The 23,870-nt window shown below is 44.5% G+C and overlaps 1 protein-coding gene across 4 annotated transcripts in view; it reads right to left on the bottom strand.

The window, feature by feature from the left end:
• The window catches only part of cicb (capicua transcriptional repressor b), a 38,442-nt gene that overhangs the window by 2,591 nt on the left and 11,981 nt on the right, over window positions 1-23,870 (bottom strand). For 2 of the 4 annotated variants that reach the window (XM_085801657.1, XM_085801658.1), the window contains exons 3-20: window positions 12,687-12,836; window positions 12,357-12,531; window positions 11,648-11,759; window positions 11,363-11,545; window positions 11,100-11,232; window positions 10,827-10,999; window positions 10,512-10,650; window positions 9,769-9,866; window positions 8,627-9,668; window positions 8,363-8,502; window positions 8,038-8,198; window positions 5,228-5,418; window positions 3,311-3,775; window positions 2,777-3,195; window positions 2,515-2,672; window positions 2,253-2,413; window positions 1,470-1,604; window positions 985-1,116 (exon numbers count right to left, since the gene is read on the bottom strand). In XM_085801657.1, coding sequence (XP_085657783.1) covers window positions 985-1,116; window positions 1,470-1,604; window positions 2,253-2,413; window positions 2,515-2,672; window positions 2,777-3,195; window positions 3,311-3,775; window positions 5,228-5,418; window positions 8,038-8,198; window positions 8,363-8,502; window positions 8,627-9,668; window positions 9,769-9,866; window positions 10,512-10,650; window positions 10,827-10,999; window positions 11,100-11,232; window positions 11,363-11,545; window positions 11,648-11,759; window positions 12,357-12,531; window positions 12,687-12,836 — 4,167 coding nt within the window. The remainder of the gene's footprint in view (window positions 1-984; window positions 1,117-1,469; window positions 1,605-2,252; window positions 2,414-2,514; window positions 2,673-2,776; window positions 3,196-3,310; window positions 3,776-5,227; window positions 5,419-8,037; window positions 8,199-8,362; window positions 8,503-8,626; window positions 9,669-9,768; window positions 9,867-10,511; window positions 10,651-10,826; window positions 11,000-11,099; window positions 11,233-11,362; window positions 11,546-11,647; window positions 11,760-12,356; window positions 12,532-12,686; window positions 12,837-23,870) is intronic. The other 2 variants (XM_085801660.1, XM_085801659.1) reach the window with 2 other exon arrangements.

The raw sequence follows: 23,870 nt of genomic DNA, 5'->3' as shown, positions 1-23,870 counted from the left end.
GGTCAGAGGGAGAGAAAAGGTTCATATTTCCCTTCATTGGAGGTAAATTGAATTTGGGCCGAAGTTTAATTCACAAGATTTAACTGAGTGACACACACACTTACAAAAAACTTTGTAAGTGATTGGACACTGTGCGCGACCCTATTTTCCTTGTTGACAAAGTTTTCATTCACCATACACACTCATTAATTCACAGCACTAACTCAAACACTCATCGCCGTCCCCAAAAGACAGACAGTGATGCGTGTTGTGCGCGCTCACAACCCAACACGACGCCAAAGATGTGTGACAGGAAAAAACAACATGATTCAACGATTAGTCGACTAAAGGCAAAATCTGACAAGTCAGATTTAATTATGCAAATTCTTGGTCGGGGACACCCCTAAACACTAATATAGGCTACATTAGGTTACATACACTCTCACATCTCTGCTCATAGAGACGTGACAGGTGGGGTGCGACAAGCGGGAGGCCAGCTGTGGTCACTGCTCACAGTTTTTATTTTCATATAAAATTAATTGAAATGCCGATCGAGAATGAGCAAGTGCGAGAGAAACACCTGGTGCGCACCAGCAAAAACTGAAATGAGACAGTTGAGGAGAGGAAAAACACCGAATATACGGAGGCCTATGTACGTCGAAGAGACTTTGTTCCGTCCTCACGATGTGAGCAATGGGAGGATCGGATGGTGGCCCAGGTTTAGTGATGAGGAAACTGTTACTGTCAGCTGCACATCTGTCAGCAGCTGTGCTCCAAATAGGCATGTCCGAAACTTTAATCTTTGAAAACAGTGACATTTTGGATAGGCTATAGGCTAAACATTAAGCACTATATACTCATCCTCATTCATAATGATTATTGAATTAAAGGTCGAGTATCAACAATTGAGAGGAAGATCGACAATGTTTTTATAAAACACATACACAGAGGCTACAGCTGTGCAGCGCCACGTCTACGTATCTGACACCTATGCTTGTGACTCACCTGATGGAAAGAAGCCCTGCTCCTGGAACAGCTGCATGACCAGTGCTCTCCTCTGGTCCAGTGTTCGGCGCAGGGAGGAGTACGGCACCTTATCAAACTCCAGTTCTGCCAGGATGTCTTCCCCATCGGGGGCTGGGAGAGGGCAAAAACAGACAGGAGTGGTTGAAATTCCAAAACAACTATCACGGGGGGTTAATTATTTTTAATTGAAGATGATCATTTTAAAAATATTATGTGTGGTAGATTCTCACTGGGGTTAAAGTAACGGAATAACAGTAAAAAATATAGTTTTGAAAGTTTCACAGAGGCAAAACAGCAGAGAACATTTCAGTGAAAGCACAGTGCCAGCACTAAAAAAAGAAACACCAACAAGAGCTCTCCTTCAACACAACCCCGCATCCTATGCTGCTATTATATACATCCTGCCCAGAACAAAATGTAACAGCCTGTCTGAGTAGTAGCGCTTGCTCTTCTCTGTTCGTTACCTGCTCTGTCAAAGGTGAAGATGTCTCCCTCACACTTGGCGGCACTTTTAGGCGTGTTGGGCTCTGAGCTGCAGCTCGAGCGCCGCCGGCTTTTTCTTTTAGGAGAGACTTGTTCGTCAGTGGCCGAGTCCAAATCTAGAGGCACGAACACACAAAAGACAATTTTATTTTAAAACCTCCAACATAATGTGCAAAGGAGGAAACATACATTTAATGTGTGAATGACGCATTCAGACACCATTGTTAATGGTGGATGTGTGTGTGAACGGGTAAATGTGGCTTGTAGCACCAAATGCTACAGTGAGTGATCAATAAAACTAGTGAAGTGCTGTGAAGGCGTGGCCCATTTTCCTTTTAACAATAAAACAACTATAATTGTAGTTGTATAATTGTAATCTGTCACATCTAGAATCAATAAACAGTATAATCGTAATCACAGCACTTTGTTTTGATAAATACAATGAATAACTACTTTTCACCAAACGTTCATGCATCCATGACAAGTTACTGCAACTAGGCCTGCAACTATCAATTATTGTCATTACTGATTAAACTGCTTATTACTGGCTCAAGTCGATTTAAAAGATGTCAGAAACACAAAAACATGCTTGTCACAATATCTTTGAGCACATGTTGACATTTAACAGTTTGATTTAACATCTTCAATTCATAATCTTCACTTGATGATTTGAGATATTTGGCAGTTAATTATTTTCCAGTGCAATTAAGGACACAAATCTGAAAGCATTTAGTCAGATCAACAACAATAAAGGTGAGTGAGACCTGTGGAGTTCTTCCTCTTGCGACGATAGCTGCCCAAAATAGCACGGGGTGAAGTGGCCAGACTCTGCAGGGTGGGTGAAGGCAAAACTTCCTCTGGCCGAAACTCTGGCAGCTCGGCAAAGCGCTCCTCAAAATACACCTCCGAGAGCACCCTGCCAGACCAACACACGCACAAACACAAAATACAGAGTATATACACACTGGCCACCAAAAGATTTCTCTGACCTTACATAAAAGATGAAGAAGAAAGGTGTTAACTCACTTGTCCACAGAGTCAAAAGTCTTCTTTAGAGGTGGTGGGCGGGCTTTAACCTTTTTGGGCGCAGGACCGTCTTTGTCAGTCTGTGGGGGAGGCAGAGCAGGTTCTGTGGCGGATGGAGGAGGGAGCGGAGAGGAGGGGAGCGACTCCTTCCATCCAGGCTGTGCAGAAAATCAAATTGAAGCATTTTAAACAACGTCAAAGATCTGGTGCGTGTGTCAACAAAAGCTAGGTTGTTTTTCTGACTATGCGATCGCCCTCTCACCTCTTTGGCTGTTGTGCTTTCCCTGGTCCGCGTGTCCGAGAAGTCGGCTGCACCGGAGCTCTCCGGGGGTCTGTCCGAGGACGGCGGCTCCTCAGCAGGATGTGTCGATGGAGACGCCGTCTGCCCCGCCGGCTCAGCGTCGAAGGAGAAGTGACTGTTGGCCGCCGCATCCCTTTCCCGCTCTCTCTCCTTCTCCCGCTCTCGTTCCCTCTCCCGCTCCCTCTCTCGCTCCCTCTCCCGCTCCCTCTCTCGTTCCCTCTCTCGCTCCCTCTCTCGCTCCCTGTCCTTTTCCCGTTCTCTCTCTTTTCCTCTTCCTCCCCCTTCGTAGCTGCCCACAGGAATGTTTGCCACCGTTGCCTTCACTTTCTGAGGGGTCCTGACTGGGAGCTGGGTTAATTTGGGTGTACCTGGCGTGCTGCCTGCAGGACGGAGAAAGGACAGAGAGATAAAATGAATAAAAAAATAATAAAGGAATAATTCGCTGTAGATTAAAACAGTGTTACTGTCGTGAATAACAAAAACATGCAGCCGCACCAGGTGTTTGGATTTGGAGCGGAGGACTGCAGGGCCTTATGGACACAGCTGGGCCACTGGGAGGTGCCACTGAGCTGCTACTGCTGGAGGTCTGCATCTGCCTCTCAAGCTGTCTTTCCGAATGTGTCAGCAGCTCTGTCTGCCTCTCCGCCTGCCGCTCTGCTTGTCGCTCTGCGGCTCTGTCCAGCGGCAGGTGCCTGTCCGCCTGTCTGTCCGGATGTGGGTGTGCGATTGTGGCGGGTGTTGCCGTGTGCTTGGGCAGGATGTGAGGGGAAGCGCTGGAGGGGCTGGAGACGGAATAGACCACGCTGGGGGGCACCGCTGTCATGGAGACCACCCCTGTTGCCATAGTGACGCTAGGTGAAGGAGGGTAGATGGCGGTGACTATCTGGCCCGCGGAGCCGGAGGCAGGGGCTGAGGTGGAGGGCTGCGGAGACTGAGCTGTGGCTAGGAGCGGTGGCTGACCTGGATGAAGGAGACAGGATGAATAAACGTCCACATTTCTTCTCTGTTGCCAATTAACATAACACCACCATCAGCCCAGATTTGTCCCTGTGAATCTCAAAGACTTTTTCAAAGCACATGTTCGTATACGTGTTCTGTCCGGAGCCGATTGTGGATGCTGCTGTTCAGGGATCAGTGATTAAAGTGGTTGAACTACAGGCCAGTTGTTCCAGCAATGTTCTGCTGAATTGGATGCTCGGTGTTTAACAGGTGCAAGACATATTTTTCGGATTTTTTCTTCATGTCATAATTGATTCAAGATATTAAATTAATTTTTAGGGGCAGATTTTTTTCCCCCTTAAAGTTGCTTATGTGAAGTTGCTTCTCAAAAAGCTAATATGCAAAAATACATGTTCACTGCTTAACTTTGAAAGCTGTAATTGACAGGTTATCCACACACAATAAACACTGGCAGATGTCATTTATAAATTCATGGAACAGAATTTGGTCAAAGGTGCTAAAATGTTTGTATTGAAACTGTTTGAATTTGCAGAGTATTTAATACAATAGTTGCTCATGTATAAATGTAATTTATCTGTTATTGATCTCTGTTGAAGGAAACTATTTTCCCACAGTGCAAAGCCCAAAGAAAACGGGGAAGTTGCAACAAAAACAAACCTTAGATGGTAGTGAAACCCTTTCTGAAAGATAATGGAAAACAAAACATAGTTGTGTAACCTTGGGACAAACATTCTGACGTCGACAGGTGAAGTTAAATTGGCAAGACCCTGCACTTTACTCTCTTCCATTGTAATTATTATTGTTATCATTACTTGTGCTCTGTGATATGTCTGTCTGTTTTATTTTATGTGAGGACTGCGGATGGAAATTAGCTTGAAGCTAAATCCGGCACACTTACAGGATGCCACGGCGTTAACTGTCCATGAATGTGCACTGTCCTCAACAAATAAACAATAAACTAAACTAAACTAATGCTGGAGTCTGAGCTGTGGCCCTGTGCTGCGCATCATCCCCTTTCTCTCCCTGATTTTCATCTCACTGTCTCTCTTTACTGTTGCTATCGAAATAAAGGCAAAAATGCCCTAAAATAGCTATAAATAATATAAAAATGTTTATTTTGTGTGGACCAATTGCTAAGCCAATTCACTTTAACAAGTGTTATTTACCACTGAATATACTATATATTCTTAATAAAAGCAGAATACTTTGGCATAGAATTTGTCTTCATGTGGGCACCGGATGAGATGTTTTCAGTTCATATTCATTGTGATTTAAATGAGCCTCGTATTTACATCGATATCTAGCTAACTAACTTCAACATGTGTCAAGAGGCCAAATATTTTAGCTTGAGTCGGACTTGTCTAAAGTCTCCCATCATTGAGCTAATGTAATACATTAGTTAACAAACGAAAAATTAGCATATGAGGGACAGAAGCGGAGAAACCATCGGACCTGCAATCAGTGGCTGAACCAGTGTCTGTCCAGGTGGTGCGATAGCTGTAAACCCGAGTGTTGCTAGGGGCGAGGGAACATATGCAGATCCAGGCACTGGCAGAGCTTGCTGGGTGGGGGAAGAGCCTGTTGCCGTGGAGACCAGAGGCAGAGTGGATGGGACCCCTGGAGTGGACTGGACATAGGTGATCCTGGACAGGAGCAGGAGAGGTGATTAGAGGGGAGAAAATGAAAATGAGGAATAAAAATAAAGATGACGAAGGCCAAGGGAGACACGGGAAGGAGTGGATGACATTTTTGTAATGAAAAATGTCGAGAAAGGTGCAGCAGCAGTGACAGAGGGTGTTAAAGTATAATAACGAGGCAGAATAAAAATGATGGGAACAGACATGATTAGAAAGAAAGAGGAAGACAAAAAGAGAAGTGCTGCAGAGGGGGGTGGGGGGTGGGGGTCAGTGGTTGAGTGTACATCACAGAGAGCAGTACTGGATGACTAGTGCTGTGTGTGTGTGTGTGTGGTTGTGTGTTAGAAGCTGAGAGGTAGTGTGGGGGTGGCAGGCAGAGGCAACTTGGGCCACCAGCAGCATGACTAACACATCCAGAATAGAGCTGCACTGCTACAGCTGCACCCCTGCTGGAGTTTTTGTTTCTCATGCCGACTGCTCGCTATGCTTTTAAGAAATCCGGACCGCAACACAACTTCATGCTGTTTGGTTTTATTTATGCCATTTTAACTTTTAGTCAAGTACCAGTATGTGCCTTGAGTTACTTCACTTCATAAACTACAAGGAAAAGATGTTTATTTTAATGAACAACTGTTCAACACTGATCAGCACGAGCTTGGTCTGTTGCTTATTTGTGTCTAAATTGAGCTTTTTATTCCACCAATAACCACATAAAAAACACCCACTGAAAATACAACCGTTTTGTTTAAAACTTCAAGAATACACTGCCCCATCTGAAAAGCTTTTTCATTCTGTTTCAACATCTAGTGGGTGAAAATTGTCATGTAAACACTTCTGAGTGCTTTCTATCACACTTTCCTTGCACACTCACAGTTTATTTAAGTCCAAAATTGTTGCTGGGAGATTATCTTCTGTTTAAGTGATGTTTACTAGTTTTAGGGTGAAGTCAGTTTAAATTGTTTGCCCTGTCCCATTTAATGGCTCCCAACAGTACAAAAACGAAAAAACAACCTTGCTTCAACATAAAGCAGAGCAGTGAACCAACAATCCAGCTTAATCCTGGTTTTACCTTTTCAAACATTAGCACATGAGTTGAGAGCACCACTAAACCATTTATCTCTCCCAAGCATTTATGTTTTTTCATGGAAGCCATCAGTCAGATTTAATTCATACGAGAAAAGAAATACTGACAATAAATGAGCAACTACCAAGATTAACAGAAGCCCAGGCTGGGATGAGTAAGGCTGGCATATGTTCGTGAATTGGGTGCCTGTTCGTCAGGGCTGAGTCAACCTTTTCTGGGGCATTCTGTAATTTGTTTATAGTCCCTTTTCAGACATCTGATCTGTAACAGTGTTGGGTTCATCTCGCTGTTAAAGAAATGGCTTTTAAGCTTTCAAACAGTCTCCAGCATGAAGCGTTACATGTCAGCTTACAACACGAATGTTATCAACAGAGCAGCAGTACCCAAGCAGTAAGCAAACGCTGAAATCCCCTTTTCCCTCCTCGCCATGACATAGCACAAAACAAGAATGAATTAGTAGACATTGCTGTTAACATAGAAGAGTAAACATACATCCTCATTTCGTTTACTTTATATGTTCAATTAGTTATCAATGTAATCAGTGTAGAATGTGCTGGCAGCCAGGTGATGTTTCTACATTCATGTTAAATGACATTTTGACCAATCACAAGACCTGGAGGTGGGTGTCAGAGAGTGCTGTGCAATCCTACTCTCCCCTAAGCAAAGAGCAGATTCTCTGTAGCTTGACCCAGCCTTGTACCTGCTGTACAAATCTGTTGTATTTTTTGCGGTAAGCATTTTGCTGGATTTCCTGAAGAATCCTTGAACTGAATGAAGCTGAAAATTTAGGCCAAATGTGCTGGTAATCTAGTCAATGGAATTTGCCAAGGAGGATTTTTATTTCGCTATGTTCCCCTGCACTGCTAGATAAAATAAATCCTCAAGGAAGAAAAAAAAAATAAACACACCGTTACAAATATTCTCACCTGAAATGTGAAGAGAACACCATGAACATCTGATCTTACTCTTCTCTTCTTAAATTTGTTCATTCACAGTATTTCATTTATAAAATAATCTATTAAACAGATTTAATTTCCTTGCGCATAAGGAATGATAATTCAGCCAACATATGAAATGTATTACCCAGCTGTCTTCAGAGGGCATCATAAGTCACACATTAAATAGACGCATATTTTACACTCATTTAGATCATCACATAAGACACAGTTTCTTGAGAACGGCAGCGTGACAGAATAAATACTTTTTATAGACGTGATACCAACATGTTAAGTTCCTTTCAGTCTTTCCGTGGCAGTGATGGTAGGAGGGTTTTGTCTCATGAAAATAAAGACTTTCGAAGCAGACAATTACAGTAAAGCTTCAAGCAGCCAATTTAGAATAATTTTCATGATTGAAAACTTATCTGTAGTCTCATTGTTATCGAGTATCAAGGTGGTGATATCGACCAGATATATGCTTATAGTTACATTAAGCAGTACAAGTGCAAAAGAAAAAGCATGTAAAAGCAGTGCTGTAGGTTAAAAACAGACAGATCTACATTCATTATATCAGTGCAGTTTGTTTTGCGTGTCATTTAATACCTGGTGGGTGCTGGTGGCAGTAGCACAGCTTGGGAGGGGGCTGAACCTGGAGCCACCACAGCAGCTGTGCCTACTGTTACGGGGAAGGGGCTGCCAGGGTGCACTGCTCCGCCCTGAGGCAGCTGGGACTGAACCACAGGCATGGGTGCTATCTGAATGATCTATGAGACACGGAAAGAGAAGGCCATTAAGGAAAAGTGGGGAAGAAACACAAATGTATGATTTGGCAATACAAGTGGTAAAGCTACATGTTTGTTTTTCCTTGGCTTCATCAACAAAATGTACACAATATTTATAGTTTGTCTCCAGTGAAATTCTCACAGACCTTGCTTCCCGTCTGAGCACCGTTCTGGACAGGAAGAGGTGGAGCCACGATGGGAAACTGCTGGGCAGGGGCCTGCGCAGTCCGTACTGTTGCCATGGGAACAAGCATTTTACCCTGGAGCACGGGAGATTGTGTTTGCACTAAAACAACAACAGAAAGGGTGGGGAGGGAGGGGTCACCACAGAACATTAGCTTTATGTATCCGAGGCCTTGCCATGGCTCTGCTTTGCTGTGACGTCATGACGGCTAATTCAAAGCTCTCACCTCTAGTTCCTGGGCTGACGACCCCCACTGTGGGGCTGGACGAATACCCCGTCAGTGAACCTGCACCCTGCTGCTTTCCGTTGGCCAAGGACATGTGAGCGGGTGGAGCTGTGGGCAGGTTGAAGATACTGGTTGGCTGGCTGAGCGGCTGAGGCGGACTCTTGGGGTTGGTGTTGGCAGGTAGGGTGGGCAGGATGTACTGAACTTGTGTGATGGCCTTACCCCCGGGGGGCGCGAGGGAGGAAGCAGGAAGGAACTGGGGCTGAAGCAGGGGCAGAGGCAGGGGCCCGTTGGTTTGACCGTGTGGCGCTGAAATGGCGGCGGAAGGAAGGACTTGATGCTGGGGGGGCTGCGGCTGGGGGGAGGGGGTGATGAGCTGTACAGCAGGTTGAGCAGACAGAGCCCCTCCTAACACATAATTAGTCACCACACCCCCTGGGCCCACACCTCCACCTACAGGATTAGGTGATGACGAAGAGTAGTACCCACCGCCTGTTGCCGTGGCCCCGCCCCCCGGTCCCGAGCCAATCAGAAGCTGCGTCTGGTGCTGCTGCAGCGGCGTCAGGGACTTCCTCTCCGGTGGATGTGGGCTGGATGAAGTGCCTCCATCTCTGGGTTTGCTGGCGATGGGAAGTGGCGTGCTGATGACAGGACGCATCACATTGGTGACCACTGTAGAGGCGACCCTGACTGCGCCGACGCCCAGAAGTGGGTTACCCCCCAGCGAACCCACCGACAAGGATGGAGGCCCCCCGGCTAAAGAAGTGGAAATGACTGACTGGCCAGAGGAGAGCAAGAGAGAGGAGGCTTGCACTCCTCCTCCTCCTCCTCCTCCACCACCTCCATCTCCTCCAAATGTGTCCTTAGCCTCTCCATCTCCTCTTTCCTTCCTCCTGTGATCTAAAAACCCTCCCCCTCCTGATCTCCCCTCATCGTAACGCTTGCTGGTGGGGTAAGAGGACAGTGAGACACTTCTGCCATGAGGGGTGTGGTGTGAGGAAGATGACGACGCGGTAGAGCAGATGACTGGAGCAAAAACTCTCTGAAAAAAATAAAACAGATGATTTTTTTTCATTCTAAATGATAAATTAACCTGTATGTGTTCAACTGGAAAGGTAAATAACAGAAGACAAATCTGTCACCTTTCGATCATTTTCGTCTCCAGAGCCGTTATCGCTGTCGCTGTCAGTCACCCGCTCCTTACACTTGAGGTCTATGGAACTGCTAGGATAGGGGTCCTCTGTGGAAAATAAAAATATACTCTACTAACACTGCATTCAGGCAATGATGACAGAATGAGACAAGGAAGAAAGGCTCATAAAGTTAGGGTGTCATTCCAGTGTACTAACCTAGTAGTCACAACAAGTAATAAACTACTTTTGTTTTGTTACATATTTGTCCAAGTTCATTTCCAAGAGCGGCCAGATATGAATGATGATGATGAATTAATTGTTGTGGCAATAATGGCTTTTATCTTAATGTAAATGCCAACAGTGAAGCATTTCCAGCCGGCACGCTCACTGTTTGTTCATGTCTGTTGTTCCTCTCACTAAGTGGGGGAAAAAAATATGTAAATGTCCATTTCCCAGATGTCCCCCAGTTCAGAATTACAAGTCGTAGGCTGATGTGAATGTTTTTTTCCCCACACTGGGCTGATTGTTATTACTGGCCACAGTCTGTTATGAAAAGTGACACATGGGCAGCAACACATCTGACATCAAATATTACTTGTGACCCAAGAACCATACTGTAACACTGAATGGGATTTCCACATGCACTGTAGTAAGGAAATGTATCAGGTCGGTCAGTGACACAGTGAAGTGTACTGACACATCTCTCTAATTGAGCGTATTGCTTAATGAGAAGAGTAAGCTTGATTTCTCACCGATGACATCATCATCTCCCTCCTCCTCACAGATGACCATGCGCTCCTCATCACTGGTCATGTCCTCACTGACCCCCCGCTGGGTCTGTGACAGAGGCGGGGCATGGCTTGAAAACTGGCTGCCCCCATCGCCACACATCTGAAATCAGGAGGTGTTTCACCACAGAGCACCGATGCTTTTACAACAGGAATTTCTTTGAACTAAATTTGTCTGTGTTGTGTGTGTTTTTATCTCAAACGTGAGAAGTGTTATCGCCGACAAATGCCCAACATCCTACTGCCAACATCAACACATGAGCTGTTGTAATGTCTCACCTGTGCCAGCTCTGCCAGGGCCTGTGTGTTGCCCCTGTCACTCCGCTCCAGGCTGTGCATGGCACTTTGAGAGAAGGCTCTAGGACGGGTAAGCTGGCCCACATGACCCTCTCCTGTACTCCTCTCAGACACCAGACCTGGACCAGCCCCCTTCAGCTCCACAGAGTGGGGCTCTGTCAGGGGGCAAACAGAGGAGTGTTATAGCAATCAATAAAAATGCTATAAATGACGGATGTTGCTGTTATCGATGTACATGTCTGTTGTGAAACCAACCTGTGGACTCAGACATGCTTCTCTCTCTGATGTCTTTGCCCCCTGGGACCCCACGACCTTCAGAGCTGGACTTCTTCCTGTCTTTGTTGCACCATTTCCAGTCTGGGTGCGCCTTAAAGTGAGCCTCTTTTACCTGGGACAAGGAGAGGGGACAAGAAGGAGTGGAAAAAGTGAAAAGGTGACAGAAGTATAACACATGATCTGTAGGTTGGCATCGAAGCAGTTTTGTGAGGCTTTTAGTCTGCAAATGCATCTGTGTGTACCTGGAAGGCCAGATCATGGTACTTTTGTTTCTCCTTGGGTCCCAGAGCATACCACCACTCCCCAAGAATCTTGCTGACCGTCCTGTTGTCCTGGTTTGGATGCCGCTGGTGCACCAATGCTCTGTGGCGCTTACTGAAAATCATGAAGGCATTCATCGGTCGCCGGATGTGGTCTTTTTCCCTCTGGGCAAGTGAGCAAGAAAAACAGACAGATATTAGATTTAATATTTCATGAAAAAGAACAGTGAGAATTTTGATGTTGTGTGTGGGCAACGATGCAACTACCTTTCCAGGGCTGCTCTTGTCTCCATCTTTGGGCAGCGCACTGAGGGACTGAGTGCGTCGCTTTACTGGTGATATAGAGAGGGGCTGCTCTGGTACCACTCCTGGGAGGAAGCTGGAAGGAGACAAAGAAGAGCAGCCCTCTTTTTATTATCTTTAGAGGAAATCTTCCTGGACAACAATGTGGACATGCAAACCTACACATTAGTACTAGTTTCTCTTTCTCTTTGAGATGTTTTAACATTCAATAATTGTCCACTTTATATCAAGTATCGTGTACCATGGAACTGTAGGTCTCTTAGATGTAGAGACAGAGCACAAGTAGTTCATCTCTCATGAGATACATTAGCAGATTCAGCAGATAGCTCATCCATTTCAATGGCTGACAGCCTGGCCACTGCCTTTCATATAGTGATAGAGCTCAGAGATGGAATGCTTTTGTTCCCATCTGCTTTGTTCTGGCACCGAGCTCTTCTGCCCAAATTAGCACGAGGATACAGAAAATATCACACTCTCTTACTGTATGTGTGGGTACACAGTACCACAGAAAATTACTGTGAAGGCTGACTTGGACAAATATGGACAAACACATAACTGCTGCTCTATATGGACACTGCTGACACATAAGGGTAAATAGGCAGCGTGCTCCTTTGTGTGTGTGTGTGCAACCTCAAAGTCACTATCAAAACAGAAGAAAGAAAGCTGCACTGACGGGTCATCCACATCACTCTCCGTCTCACTGTCAGGCCTCTCCCTCTCCGCATCGCCCTTTTCCTTCTCTGGAGGCAGCTCATCAGTGGATGGGGGAGGCCGGGATGGGGGACCTCTCTCTACAGTGGGAGGTGCCTCTGCAGGCTCCTGTGACAGCGCTGCCACCCCCTGACACTCTGAGGAAAAACAACAAAGAGATGCGTATTTGCTGAGGGAAGAGTAAACAATATGTGATATTCAAAACACCATTAAAACATCAAAGGAAAGTTACATCAAACTGGTGATAGCGCATGTTCTACAGTCATTACGTCAGCCATAAGGTATTCAGTACCTGTCTTCAGACTGGCTGCTTGGGGGTGGTTGACTGGGTGCTGGCCCTCTCCTGGCTGAGAAGCAGCATCTGATTGGGTTGGAGCCAGGAAAGGGACCAACGAATGCCAGGGGAAGACTGGAACTGACCGGGGCTCTACGTTGGTCCACACTGCAAAGAAAAACAATACTACTTATTAACAGCCAACACCATCTGATATCCATAACTTCATAACATGTTCCCCTGCTCAGATATCACACTCAAGAGAATCAGGCCTATTTCCTTATTTGGGGAATCAGAGCTCTCAGTGCAACACAACCAACAGAGATACATTCCTACTCTGATCTTTTTTCTTTCTTTTTTTTAATAATTAGTTTGCTATTTGAACATGGATAATCATTTTAACTAATGAGGCTACAAATTAAGTATACTAAAATCAGACAAAGGCCAGAGCCCAGAGCTTAGGTTACAGGACAATGCAGAGCACTACAGGCTCATTTATTCTGATCATCTGACCAGGGGCTGTTTTACATCTGTGGCACGAGGTGAAGGCAATAAATTCTGGCAGAACAGAACAATATCAGTACTAGTTTGAGAACGATCAAGAATCCCAGTACTGCCATTGTAGCACACCTCTAACCACTTAACTGGTTAAATCACTCTAACAACAGCAGATGTACCGAAGCACTCTCTGTGCTCAACAGCAGACTGGATAGAGAACAGAAGCTGGTACACACTGAATGGTCATAATTGAATAAGGGACTGTTTAAGTGATATTATCTTTCTTTCCATTATCGAAAAAACAACTCTTGATAAAGAATGCATCTCTCTCGAGTTAATTCAACACTTAAAGGATGCATTATCCTACTTAAAGAAATGGTGAAATACAGTGGAGTCAAGTAATCCCAGACTCTTGGACCTGTATGTGTACAAAATGACACAGTAGTAAAATGACACAGTATTTTCATTGAAAGTAAGGAAAGTGACATGGACTAACCAAACATGCTTAATCCTTGGCGGAGATACTGGGGATTCTCTGATGAGAACATGGTTGAATAAAATCCTTGTTGTTTCTCCAAAGACAAATAATAATAATAATAAAAATAATGATAATGATGATGATGATGATGATGATATGTCCCTTTAAAATCTCTCCTCTACAACACTCACAAATCCAGGTGAGGAATCATTTTCAAACCAAAATCTCGAGCTGAAATTGTCTGGAAGCTCACAGGTGTCGACAAGTGCTCAATGGTGTCTGTGTCCGTTTCATCCCTACAGGTTGCAGTCAACATTCACAATTATTACTGCATCATGAGGCTTTGAAGATAGATGTGGCATAGAGAGGTATCCTTATATTATTTTTCAGTCCAAATGCGAGTAAAAAAAAGAAAGAAATGTGTGTCAAGTAGAGTCCATCTCCCCGTTTCGCAAAAATGCCGCAATCTAACAACTTAGACGGAAAAATGAAACATCGGTGGACAAAATGTACTATAAACGATTACAACAACACACAAAGTTTAAGTTAAATTTGTAAGAATGCAACAGTGTATAGACGACCCACTGAAAAGATGATTATGATCGTAGGAAAGGTTCCTCCTCCCTTTGGTCTAATTACCCCCGATGCCCTCTCTCCCTGTTTGTTTACATTACTACAGCAGCTCGGCCATGAAAGGGTTAACAAGGCCTCGCGCCCATCCGCGGCCTGGATTACTACATGCGCCCGGAAACTACGCAGTCTCCCTGGGCCATGTCAAACCTCGGTCTGCGGTTAAAGCGTGGCTGCAGACAGGTGGGCTGGCCAGGTATTAAGAAGCACATAAAGCCTCCGAGCCGAACAGCTGAAGAGCTGCTGTGTTTCGAGGGCTCCGGGTATCGATCAGCCTAAACTGCACTGCAACAAGCAAACAGGGGCGATGGGAGATGAGGTGATACGTCTAAACTTGGAGGAAGAGCAGCAGCGTCAAAAAAAACAACAACCAACAACAACAAAAAACAGCTTTTTGTCCCAAGTATGCACTGCTTGCTCAAACGCCAACTACTTCAACGCGTTATGATTTATATAACGAGCCCACAGACTCTGATTTAGCTGTGTCTTGCAACAGCCGGAGCCTCAAGTGCACCGCTCCAAATTGGACCAACCTCTCGGGAACGCCCCTGGTCGTGCACCAGCCGCACAGACAGAGGCAAAAGAAACGCAATTGTTCTCATGTCTCAACTACAAAGGCGTATTCACATGTACATGGCTGCCAAAATAAGAATCCGGCGAGGGCTGTATGACAAGTGCATTACACCCAAATACTAACTTGTTTTTCCCATTACTTGACCCCGAGAAATGCACCATGCACCTGTCCTGACCTGACGATTTACCCAACACCTGTCAAGACACAAAAATCACCGTTGAAGGGAGAGCGACCAACTTGGATTTATGCTTGTTTACTACGCATAAGCAGACGTCGTTGACTGTAAATCTGGTGCATTCATCCATCACCCTGTGCTTACAAGCCCGCTATCCATCAGCTCGATTATCAACAGAGCAAACAAACACTGTCGTCCCTCCTGCTACCTGCTAGTGGCTCAGCTTCTTCTCTGTAATACCTCTCTGCCTCCTTCCCCACCTGGACAATCTGCTCTTAAACCTCACGTTAGCTAGCTAAGGTGATGATGAGACTACAACACAGCGATGAAAGCCAGCACGGTGAGTAGTCCTGACTGCACTCGGCGAGGAGAAAGGGGGAGATGAATCTCTGTGATATTTCTCCTCCTCCTCCTCGGACAAGCTCTCAGGGCAGCAGCAGCAGCAGCAGAGACGCTGGATGAAGATGCCCCAGGTTCCCCGGAGCCGACGAGGGGTGGAGAGGGGGGGCTTTAAGAAGAAGCGATACAGTAGGTTAGGTTAAAGCCGTGGTGAGGTCCGTCCGTCTGCCTGCAGCAGGTTAGCTAGCCACTTCGTGCGGACGACATCGGCGCTCACACCGTCCAGCAAGTGTAGGATACCTGGAGTTACGAGTGTTGTTTCGCCCTAGAAAAGTCCTCGTATCGCATCTCCACGGCTCCCAGTGCGAGTTTACTCCCTTATTTTTGCCTCGTTCTCTCTCTCTCGCAAGCCTTGGCCCTTTCTTTCTCTTTCCCTCCCTCTTCCTCTTGTTGTAAACTAGGCTGCGGCCCCCCCCATCCCCCGTACTCGTCGCCCTCCCCTTCTCGTCCTGTCAACCTCGCCCAGCCTTGTCCCGCCTCCCTCAGCGGATTCCGCCCGCCCATTGGCCCAGGCAGCCACTCGTCATCTGCCCGCCGCGGGCCCTGATTGGTCAGCGTGTGCGCTGGAATGCCAGTCATATGCAAATTTCACCCGGCCTCAAGAACAGCTTTTCTTCTCACCTCGGAAACACAACTTTTCACAGACACATAATACTAATAAATAAGAGACGGCTCGTAACTTTACTAGACACGCAGGTAAACACGGGGTGGCGTTCAAGTTCCGCCTCAGAAGTTGGTATTTTGATGTTTCTTTCAACAAGCCCACCCCAGTGTTATGTCATTGGTGCAGGATTCGTAGTAAACCTTGAATGATACGTGAATGAACGAATAGAAAGCCGACACTCAAATATAGGCCAACCAATGACCTAACAGAAGTTAGATGAGATCCCTCCCTCTTACAAATGCTCGCCTCAAACTTTAATACCCATGAAGACCAGTCGATGCAGGGGGGGCGCTAGCGAGCCAGTTTGCCACGCTGCCTTTGGACTCTCTTGTATGCCATCTGCATGGGGGAAGGATGTTGATAAGGGCTCTGAGGTCAAGATGACAATGCATATCTATACCCATCAGACCTGTAATTCACCATTCACTCATGCTGCCTGCTATTGGAGTGTTTTTTTTTACTAAGTTGGTTCATGCAAACACCAAATGTTGACTGCATAATAAATCAGCAATATTCACTTCTGGGAGGGATAATAAATTGTTTCTTGGGAAATGTTATGTTTTTCTTTTAGTACCACAGCTAACAGTGGGGTGGCAAGTGATGTAATTTTCCACCATAAAAAAGCCCTTTCAAATCCCCAAACATTTTTCCATCTCTCCATCATGCAAATGTGCCTCCTCCAGACAGAATTTTAAATGTTCTGATGCAACACTGGCATAGAGCGGAGGGAGAGAGAGAGAGAGACAGAGAAGAAGAAAAGAATTGAAAACAGGAGAGTAGGGGTGGTTAGAAAGAGAGGGAAAATGGGTGGAACAGGCTAAGAGTGGAGAGGACCAGAGGGTAAAAATAGACTGAGAGTCATTTCGGCAGGAGAGGCAGGCAAGCAGGGAGGGAGGGATGGAGGAGGGTAGGTGGGTGGGTGGGTGGGTGGAGAGAAAACAACTTGTGAAAACAGAACTTCTCTTAAAGGGAGGAAGGGTGTGGGGGGCCAGAGATGGGGGGGGCAGACAAAGGGACAACATTTTAAGATACCCATGTTGTGTAAGTTTAACACAGCACACATGACACGGTTCCTCCTCACACATGCACGAGTCAAGAAGTCATGAATGTGTCCATATAGGACAAACACAACACTGGGAGAGAGACTTAATTACCACTACAAGCCAGTCGGCTCATCGGGAGCTTGGGAACTGACCAATAAGGTTGTGAGAGCAACTGGCAGCCGCTGTCCTCAGTAGTAAAAAAAGTTAACTCATTCAGCCCTGGTTACAATCTAGATTTAGATCAGTGCACCTATCTACACAATACAAAGTGGGATAAAAAGTGATATCCTGACAGCTTAAACAAAAGAAGCATCTGTGTGATGTCCCTGTGCTCCGCCTCAACATGTCACTCATTTCTCATGTGCCTCTCTCTTCTTAGTCTGCTGGCACCACCAGTAAAGCATCTTGTGTCATGTAAAGAATATGGAGGTGACTGTCCGCTCCTCTTCTAAGCCTAGGGATGGGGTTTCTAGAAAGGGTTAAACTAATAGGCATTAGGAGAAGAGACAAGCAGAAAGAGTAAGAGATTAAGGCTTATCAACTGCACTGAGCTCTCAACAAGTCAATCCAGCAAACACAGTGTGTTAAGGGGAGGGAGTTGGACAGCTTGGCTGAAAGGAAAAGAGGGTGAAAGAGGGCAGGGGTGGAGATGAGGGATTACTGTGGCTGCTCAGTGGTTACAACCCTGGGTAAACATTACAAGCCCTTAGTAATGAACCACATCTGACCAATTATTCAGAGCAGAGTAATGAGCTTTCCCCTCAGTCCTCGTCGCATGTACCAAAATACTTGACTGATTCAAAACAAAATATTGCAAACCCATTCGTCTAAATGTATTTTTGTCTCTCCGGAAACAATACTAAACATCACTAAACATCACACTACAGCTATTTGAGTACTAAAGGATGTGGGATAAGGACATCTGTCAGTGCAATGCATGTAAAGTTTCACAGAGGTAGACAAAGGGAAACCACAGAGTTTTAGCGCTTAGTCATATATAACAGAGATAACTGGTGAGAACTGGCAAGAGTAAAAGAGAGAGTGCTAAAAAAAACAGTAAAAGAGAAATTCCCCCTCAGCTAAGCTTAACTATCTCTCCTTGCTGCCGGTGCAGTATCTGTGTAGGTGTTCAGCAGCTTTCATTGGCTGTCTCCTCTTACAGACATCATGCCTTTAATGTGCGTATGTATGCATGTCTCTACCCCCCCAATTAAATCTGTCAAATGCCACGTGACCTTGCCGAAGAAACTTTTCCTCCTCCTCCTCCTCCTCCTCCTCCTCCTCCTGCTACCTACACTGGCACTATGCAGGCGGAGCACCGCCTTTGCTCACTCTCCCATCCCATCTCTCTCATCCCTTAATTCATCTTCTACCCCTGTGCTCTGTGTCTCTCCCTCCCACAACCCACCATTTGCTCCGTCCAATTATAACTCGATCCACCAGTCCTTTGCAGTTACCATGGCAACAGCTATGTTGGGCACAGGTCCCTGTGTCGCCCGTGGTCACCGGTCTGCCACTGACCATCATCATCTATTGGATCAAAAATAAGCCTAACCAATCATTTTTACACCGTTTTTACTTGGCATGTTGACACAGAGGGAACTCTTTGCGTGCTCCAGAAAGGAGATTTTTAAGACACCAGATCGGCCTGTGGCTTTGTTACAGTTTCACTTAAAGTCTAATTAAACTGGTACGACTTATCTTACTTATTTTGTTCAATGTTGCGAAAGGACAGCTCCATCGTCGAGTACTAAGAGGGATGACGCACCGATTATTGGGAATTGGATATATCAGTCATTGCCGAAACATAAAACACTCTTCACACTGTGTGGCCTCGTATGCAGATTCATTTACTCTCTCTTCATAACAGTGAATACCTACAATTGAGTCAAATTCATCAAATACAAACTTGAGACTAGCGTTTGGAGACCCAGATCCTTCCACCCACTGAGGGAACTTGTAATGTATGTGGTCGTCCATCTGGGGGCACTACTAGTCTGCAGATAAATGGCTAACAGACAGGCAGCTTCAGTAAACCAGTGCAGTGACTGCTGAGCTGGAGATGAAAGGAAAGTGAAGGAGGAGAGTGGGATGAAGCAGAGGAAAGAAATTCCTGAGCAAAAATACAAACTCATTCCAAACTTTGGGATGTGAGGAGCACATGAACACTGCGATCTCGAAAGAACAATGAAAGCGAGTGCGACGTTGACTCCAAAGAGGCCGAATCTGATTCTAACTTTACATGCGTGCAGTGAAAGTCTTGGACCCACCTCAGACTAAGGAGTCCCACTGCACCAGTGCATTTTGAGAATCTCCCCAAAGTATGCTTTGCCCAATAGGAAATAGGATTATCGTTGCATATGACTTTTGTGGTAAGTCTTGAGGGCTTCACATGTGCTATGGTGCCAGTCTAGATGGCTGTGTGATCCAGATGTGGTTGTTGCCATGGCCAGGGAGGATATGCAGGGCTTTAAGCGTTACGTAAAGCAGGGGCGGGAGGGAGTGGGGATGTTATTCCCGGGTATCCGTATCCGGGTAGACCAGGATGAAGAGAGGAGGGGAAGCGAAGCCACTGCAATGCGATGGAGCAAAGGGTTAAAACAAATGTGTCATAATGTGTTAGACAGAAAAATCAAAAATGAGATGGAGGACGATGGGAAAGCAGAGAAAAAGACGTATCCAAGTGCAAAATAACGGTTGGGGAAAAGTGTATTCACGTGTACTTAAGAGAGTGTGACATGTTTACTCAGTGTTGCACAAACTGCGTGTGCATGTTTGTGTGGGTGAGCGACACAGACAGAGAGAGAGAGAAAGAATTTAGAAAACTTAATAACATAGAAAGGCTAAACTGCAATCTGGCTACAATTCATTTGTTACAGTGGAACACTGACATACAAGATATAGTTAACATAAAAAAACTTTGAGTGTTGATTGAAGGTGAAAAAGAGAGCATATTCATTCAAGATGCTAAAAGAATAAAAAAAGAGATGCTCTGTTCAAGAAACACTCATGCAAATAATAATTTGCTCTCAAACATAATCATGCAGCACAGTATGTAAAATGCTGAGCAGTTTGAATACGTGGTCACACGGAAAAAGGCTGTGTTTCAAACAAATACACAACATCTATTTAAGACCTATACAAAATCAAAGTCATCTTGGCCCACTCTATAAAAAGGAAACAATACACACTTTCCTCGTGGACTGGACAGGGACTGAGCCAGAGTGATAAAAGTTTTTGCTCTATCTATTTACTATCAGTAAAAAAAAAGAAAACATGCTCTAAATAAATGCTTACAATAACAGCAGTTGTTTTTCAAAATGAGAAAAAAAAACAGTACAAGTCTGGAAATGGCTGCAAATATGAGCGTGTAATAGATATGTGACCTGGAACACTTTAGTCACTGTTTAAATAATTTAGAGGAAACCCTCCGATTATCCAGGATCGTTTCTGTTTTCGGGGAATGTTGACTAAAACACCCAGGACGGAATAAGAGGCAGCTGCCAACGGTGTGTTGGTGTGTAAACACATGTGAGCGCGGTGAAGTTCCTCCTCTCTCAGTGGAAAGTCACACAAGAATACATGTGCCCCCCCCACTCCCCCCTCCCCACACACACACACACACACACACACACACACACACACACACACACACACACACACACACTCCCCCCTCCCCTCCACACACACACACACACACACACACACACACACACACACACGGACATATACACACATGCTGCAATTTCTATTTGTGAATATTGTGTTATACACAGGCTACATCAGTGTGATGTTTGCTTTGTTGCCATGGCAACAGACGTTTGGCGCTCACACATCATATCCGGTACTCAATGATTGACGCTTGGTTACTCCGTCTCATACACACACTGCATGCAACGCACACGTGACACCATAAAAATCGGTCTCATCCTTCACCTTGTCGCCAACAGTTTTCTGCCTTCAACACTTTCAAAGGAAGTTACAGGGAAGATTAAAGACATTAAATGTACTTACTGGTTATGTTTTTAGGTAGGAAAACACATGCTCACAGAGAAGATATGCAGCGTTGCCTGTAAAGTGTGTTACTGTCATTTGAGGGGCCTGACTAAGCCAAGGGTCTGTCGTCAGATTTCTAAGTGAATTAATAAAAACACATGTGTTATCTATGAATTGTATGAAATTCAGTTTAACCTCTCACACAGCCTTATGTCTTCCTTCATATTAAATCTACACTTAACCATATGATCTGCGAGGTGTCAGATCGATATTAGTTAAGGATTTGAAACATAAACCTATAATTGTCCTGTTTTTAACAAGAATATAAAAGTTCCAACCTGACCACAGGAACATACCAAACATTTACTTTTCACATTTTATTCTTCAGCTCATTGTTAGGCTGTAGACTGTTAAATCATAATTTCATTTTAAAGCCTGACATAACCTACAGTTTTTCTACCCCTTGAATAGGTGCAATGTATCATCAGTGATGAGCTGGTTACCCACGTAGGAGAATCTCAATGGTCCGGGATTCGGTGAGGATTTTTGTGTCTCCACCCTCACATGAACAGAAATCTGAATGACATCAAATGTGTCATCGTTTTGGAATAAACATGATCAAATGTATACTGATACTGTTTGTGCATTGACAATAATATTCATCCCTATTAATTATCACAAAGTTGCACACAGTTGTAATTCAAGATCAAGGAGTATCAGCATTATTTCTGCAAAATGCAGAGTAGAGTACCGTTTTATTTATGTTTTTAAAACTATTGCCAATATTTTTTAATACTTTTATACTAATATGTTCTGGCACTATCTGTTTTTAAGGTCATTTGAAAAACACAACACACCTTAAGAATAAAGAATAATTGGCAGATTAGGGTTTGTTCATTTCTCACAAGCTGACAAGAAAACACCAACACCTACACAAACTTGCAAATCACAAACATCACATACGTGTGATTGCACGCGCACACACACGCACACACATGCACACAGTGTTTCCTACTTTCCCTCATATTTCACACTCTTCTACGACCATATGCAAAAGCTCACACACCCTTTCTAACTACAGAAAACACCCACATATGCTCCTCACTCAAAGGTCTTCGAAATAAATGCACACACACACACACACACACAGGCTAGAGTGCATGCTCTCACACAAAGAGATGCTATTCATTCATTCAGCGTCCTTTCAGCTGCAAAAAAAAAAGGGGGGGACTGAGGAGGGACCGTACACTCAAAATGACAGCGCTGCCTTTCCTGTCCACTTCTCTGTCACACTCATGAAAGTCCACACAGAGATAAGTACAAACACACTGAGAGCTGCTGAAGTGAATTACACTAACTGATACTATATGTCCATATATCACACAACTGAAAAGTGGGCTCTTATTTTCAGCTGATGATGAATAATGCTCTCTCTGTCACACACACACACACACACGCACTGACACACACTATAGTACAGCGTGTTCCCACACAGGACCTTGAGAAACGAATACTTCACACACCCACACGATACACTGAAACTTACAACATATTTCTTACACACACACGCGCGCACACACACACAAGACACACGCTTCAAATCAAACCACTTCAGCCGTACTGGCAAAAACGCAACCCACAACGTGTTCCACTATATCTTTACATGAGTCACTAACAAACAAACAAACACTGGAACAACATATGCACAGCAAGAGTCAGCGGAAATAGTTTGTATGAGTAAGGAGATAACAGTCGCTAGGGTCAGGAAGTCACACACACGTGCACTCACACACACGCACACTTATTATAGGCATGCTGGTCAGTTTTTCAGTAAATAAATGAATTAAAGATTTACGCAAAACTTGCTTTTGAATTCTCCTTTTTCCCCACATTCTGTATTTTTTTCATCCACACTGCCATCCTCTCTGTGCCATTCCTCATTCCTCATTCTCTTTCTGATCTAATCCCCATTTCTCTCTCTCTCTCTCTTTCTCTCTGTCTCTCTTTCGAACACAAAATCAAAAACAAGTTAATGGAAACAGTCCATAACTGGCCTACATATTGTAAATCTAGCCCACACGTTCCATACACACTTTAGCTTTTGTCTTAATTTCTTGCGTAGAACTGATTCAAAGCTGTTAGTAACACTTCTTCCTCTTCATGCCTCAGTTTATTTTCTTTTTCTTCAAAATGCTTTTGTTTTTCTCAACGAACTTCCACATTCCTTTCTATTATTAATCCACGTGTCTTGTGTATGTAGTTAGTGTATGACTGTGACCACTCAGCCATGACGTTTCTGTCTATAATGACTTTGTATATAAGAGGGACTCTCCAATATCGACAAAACTAATCCTGTATAACATACGGTCTAATTCCTATAGAAAACACAAAAACACCAGCGCATGCATGCCCATGCATACATTTTCTCCATGCACACAATCTCTCTCTCTCCCTCCCTTACACACTCTCCATTGCATTGAAATAATTTTTCAGCCAGCTAATGTGTCTCTTTTTCCTTTGCATCTAAAATTCAAACCGACAACAAATTAATTATTACTTTTGTAATGTTGCCTTTATAATGATAGAGTTAATCTTTAAATATTATATAATACACAACATAAAATAGTCATCTTGTGAAGATCATCAAAAAAAAGACAAAAAAACAAGCTCCTTTTGCTCTGGGATGTCGAGGTGGACGGCATGGATTATTCCAACTTTAATGTGTGCTAACTAGTGAATTTAGTC

The sequence above is a fragment of the Trachurus japonicus genome, chromosome 16 (genome assembly GCF_045865225.1).
Source record: "Trachurus japonicus isolate A0001 chromosome 16, Traja_1.0".
Lineage (NCBI taxonomy): Eukaryota > Metazoa > Chordata > Actinopteri > Carangiformes > Carangidae > Trachurus > Trachurus japonicus.
Note: the sequence above shows the minus strand (reverse complement) of the source record. Positions and strands in the feature narration are given on the sequence as shown.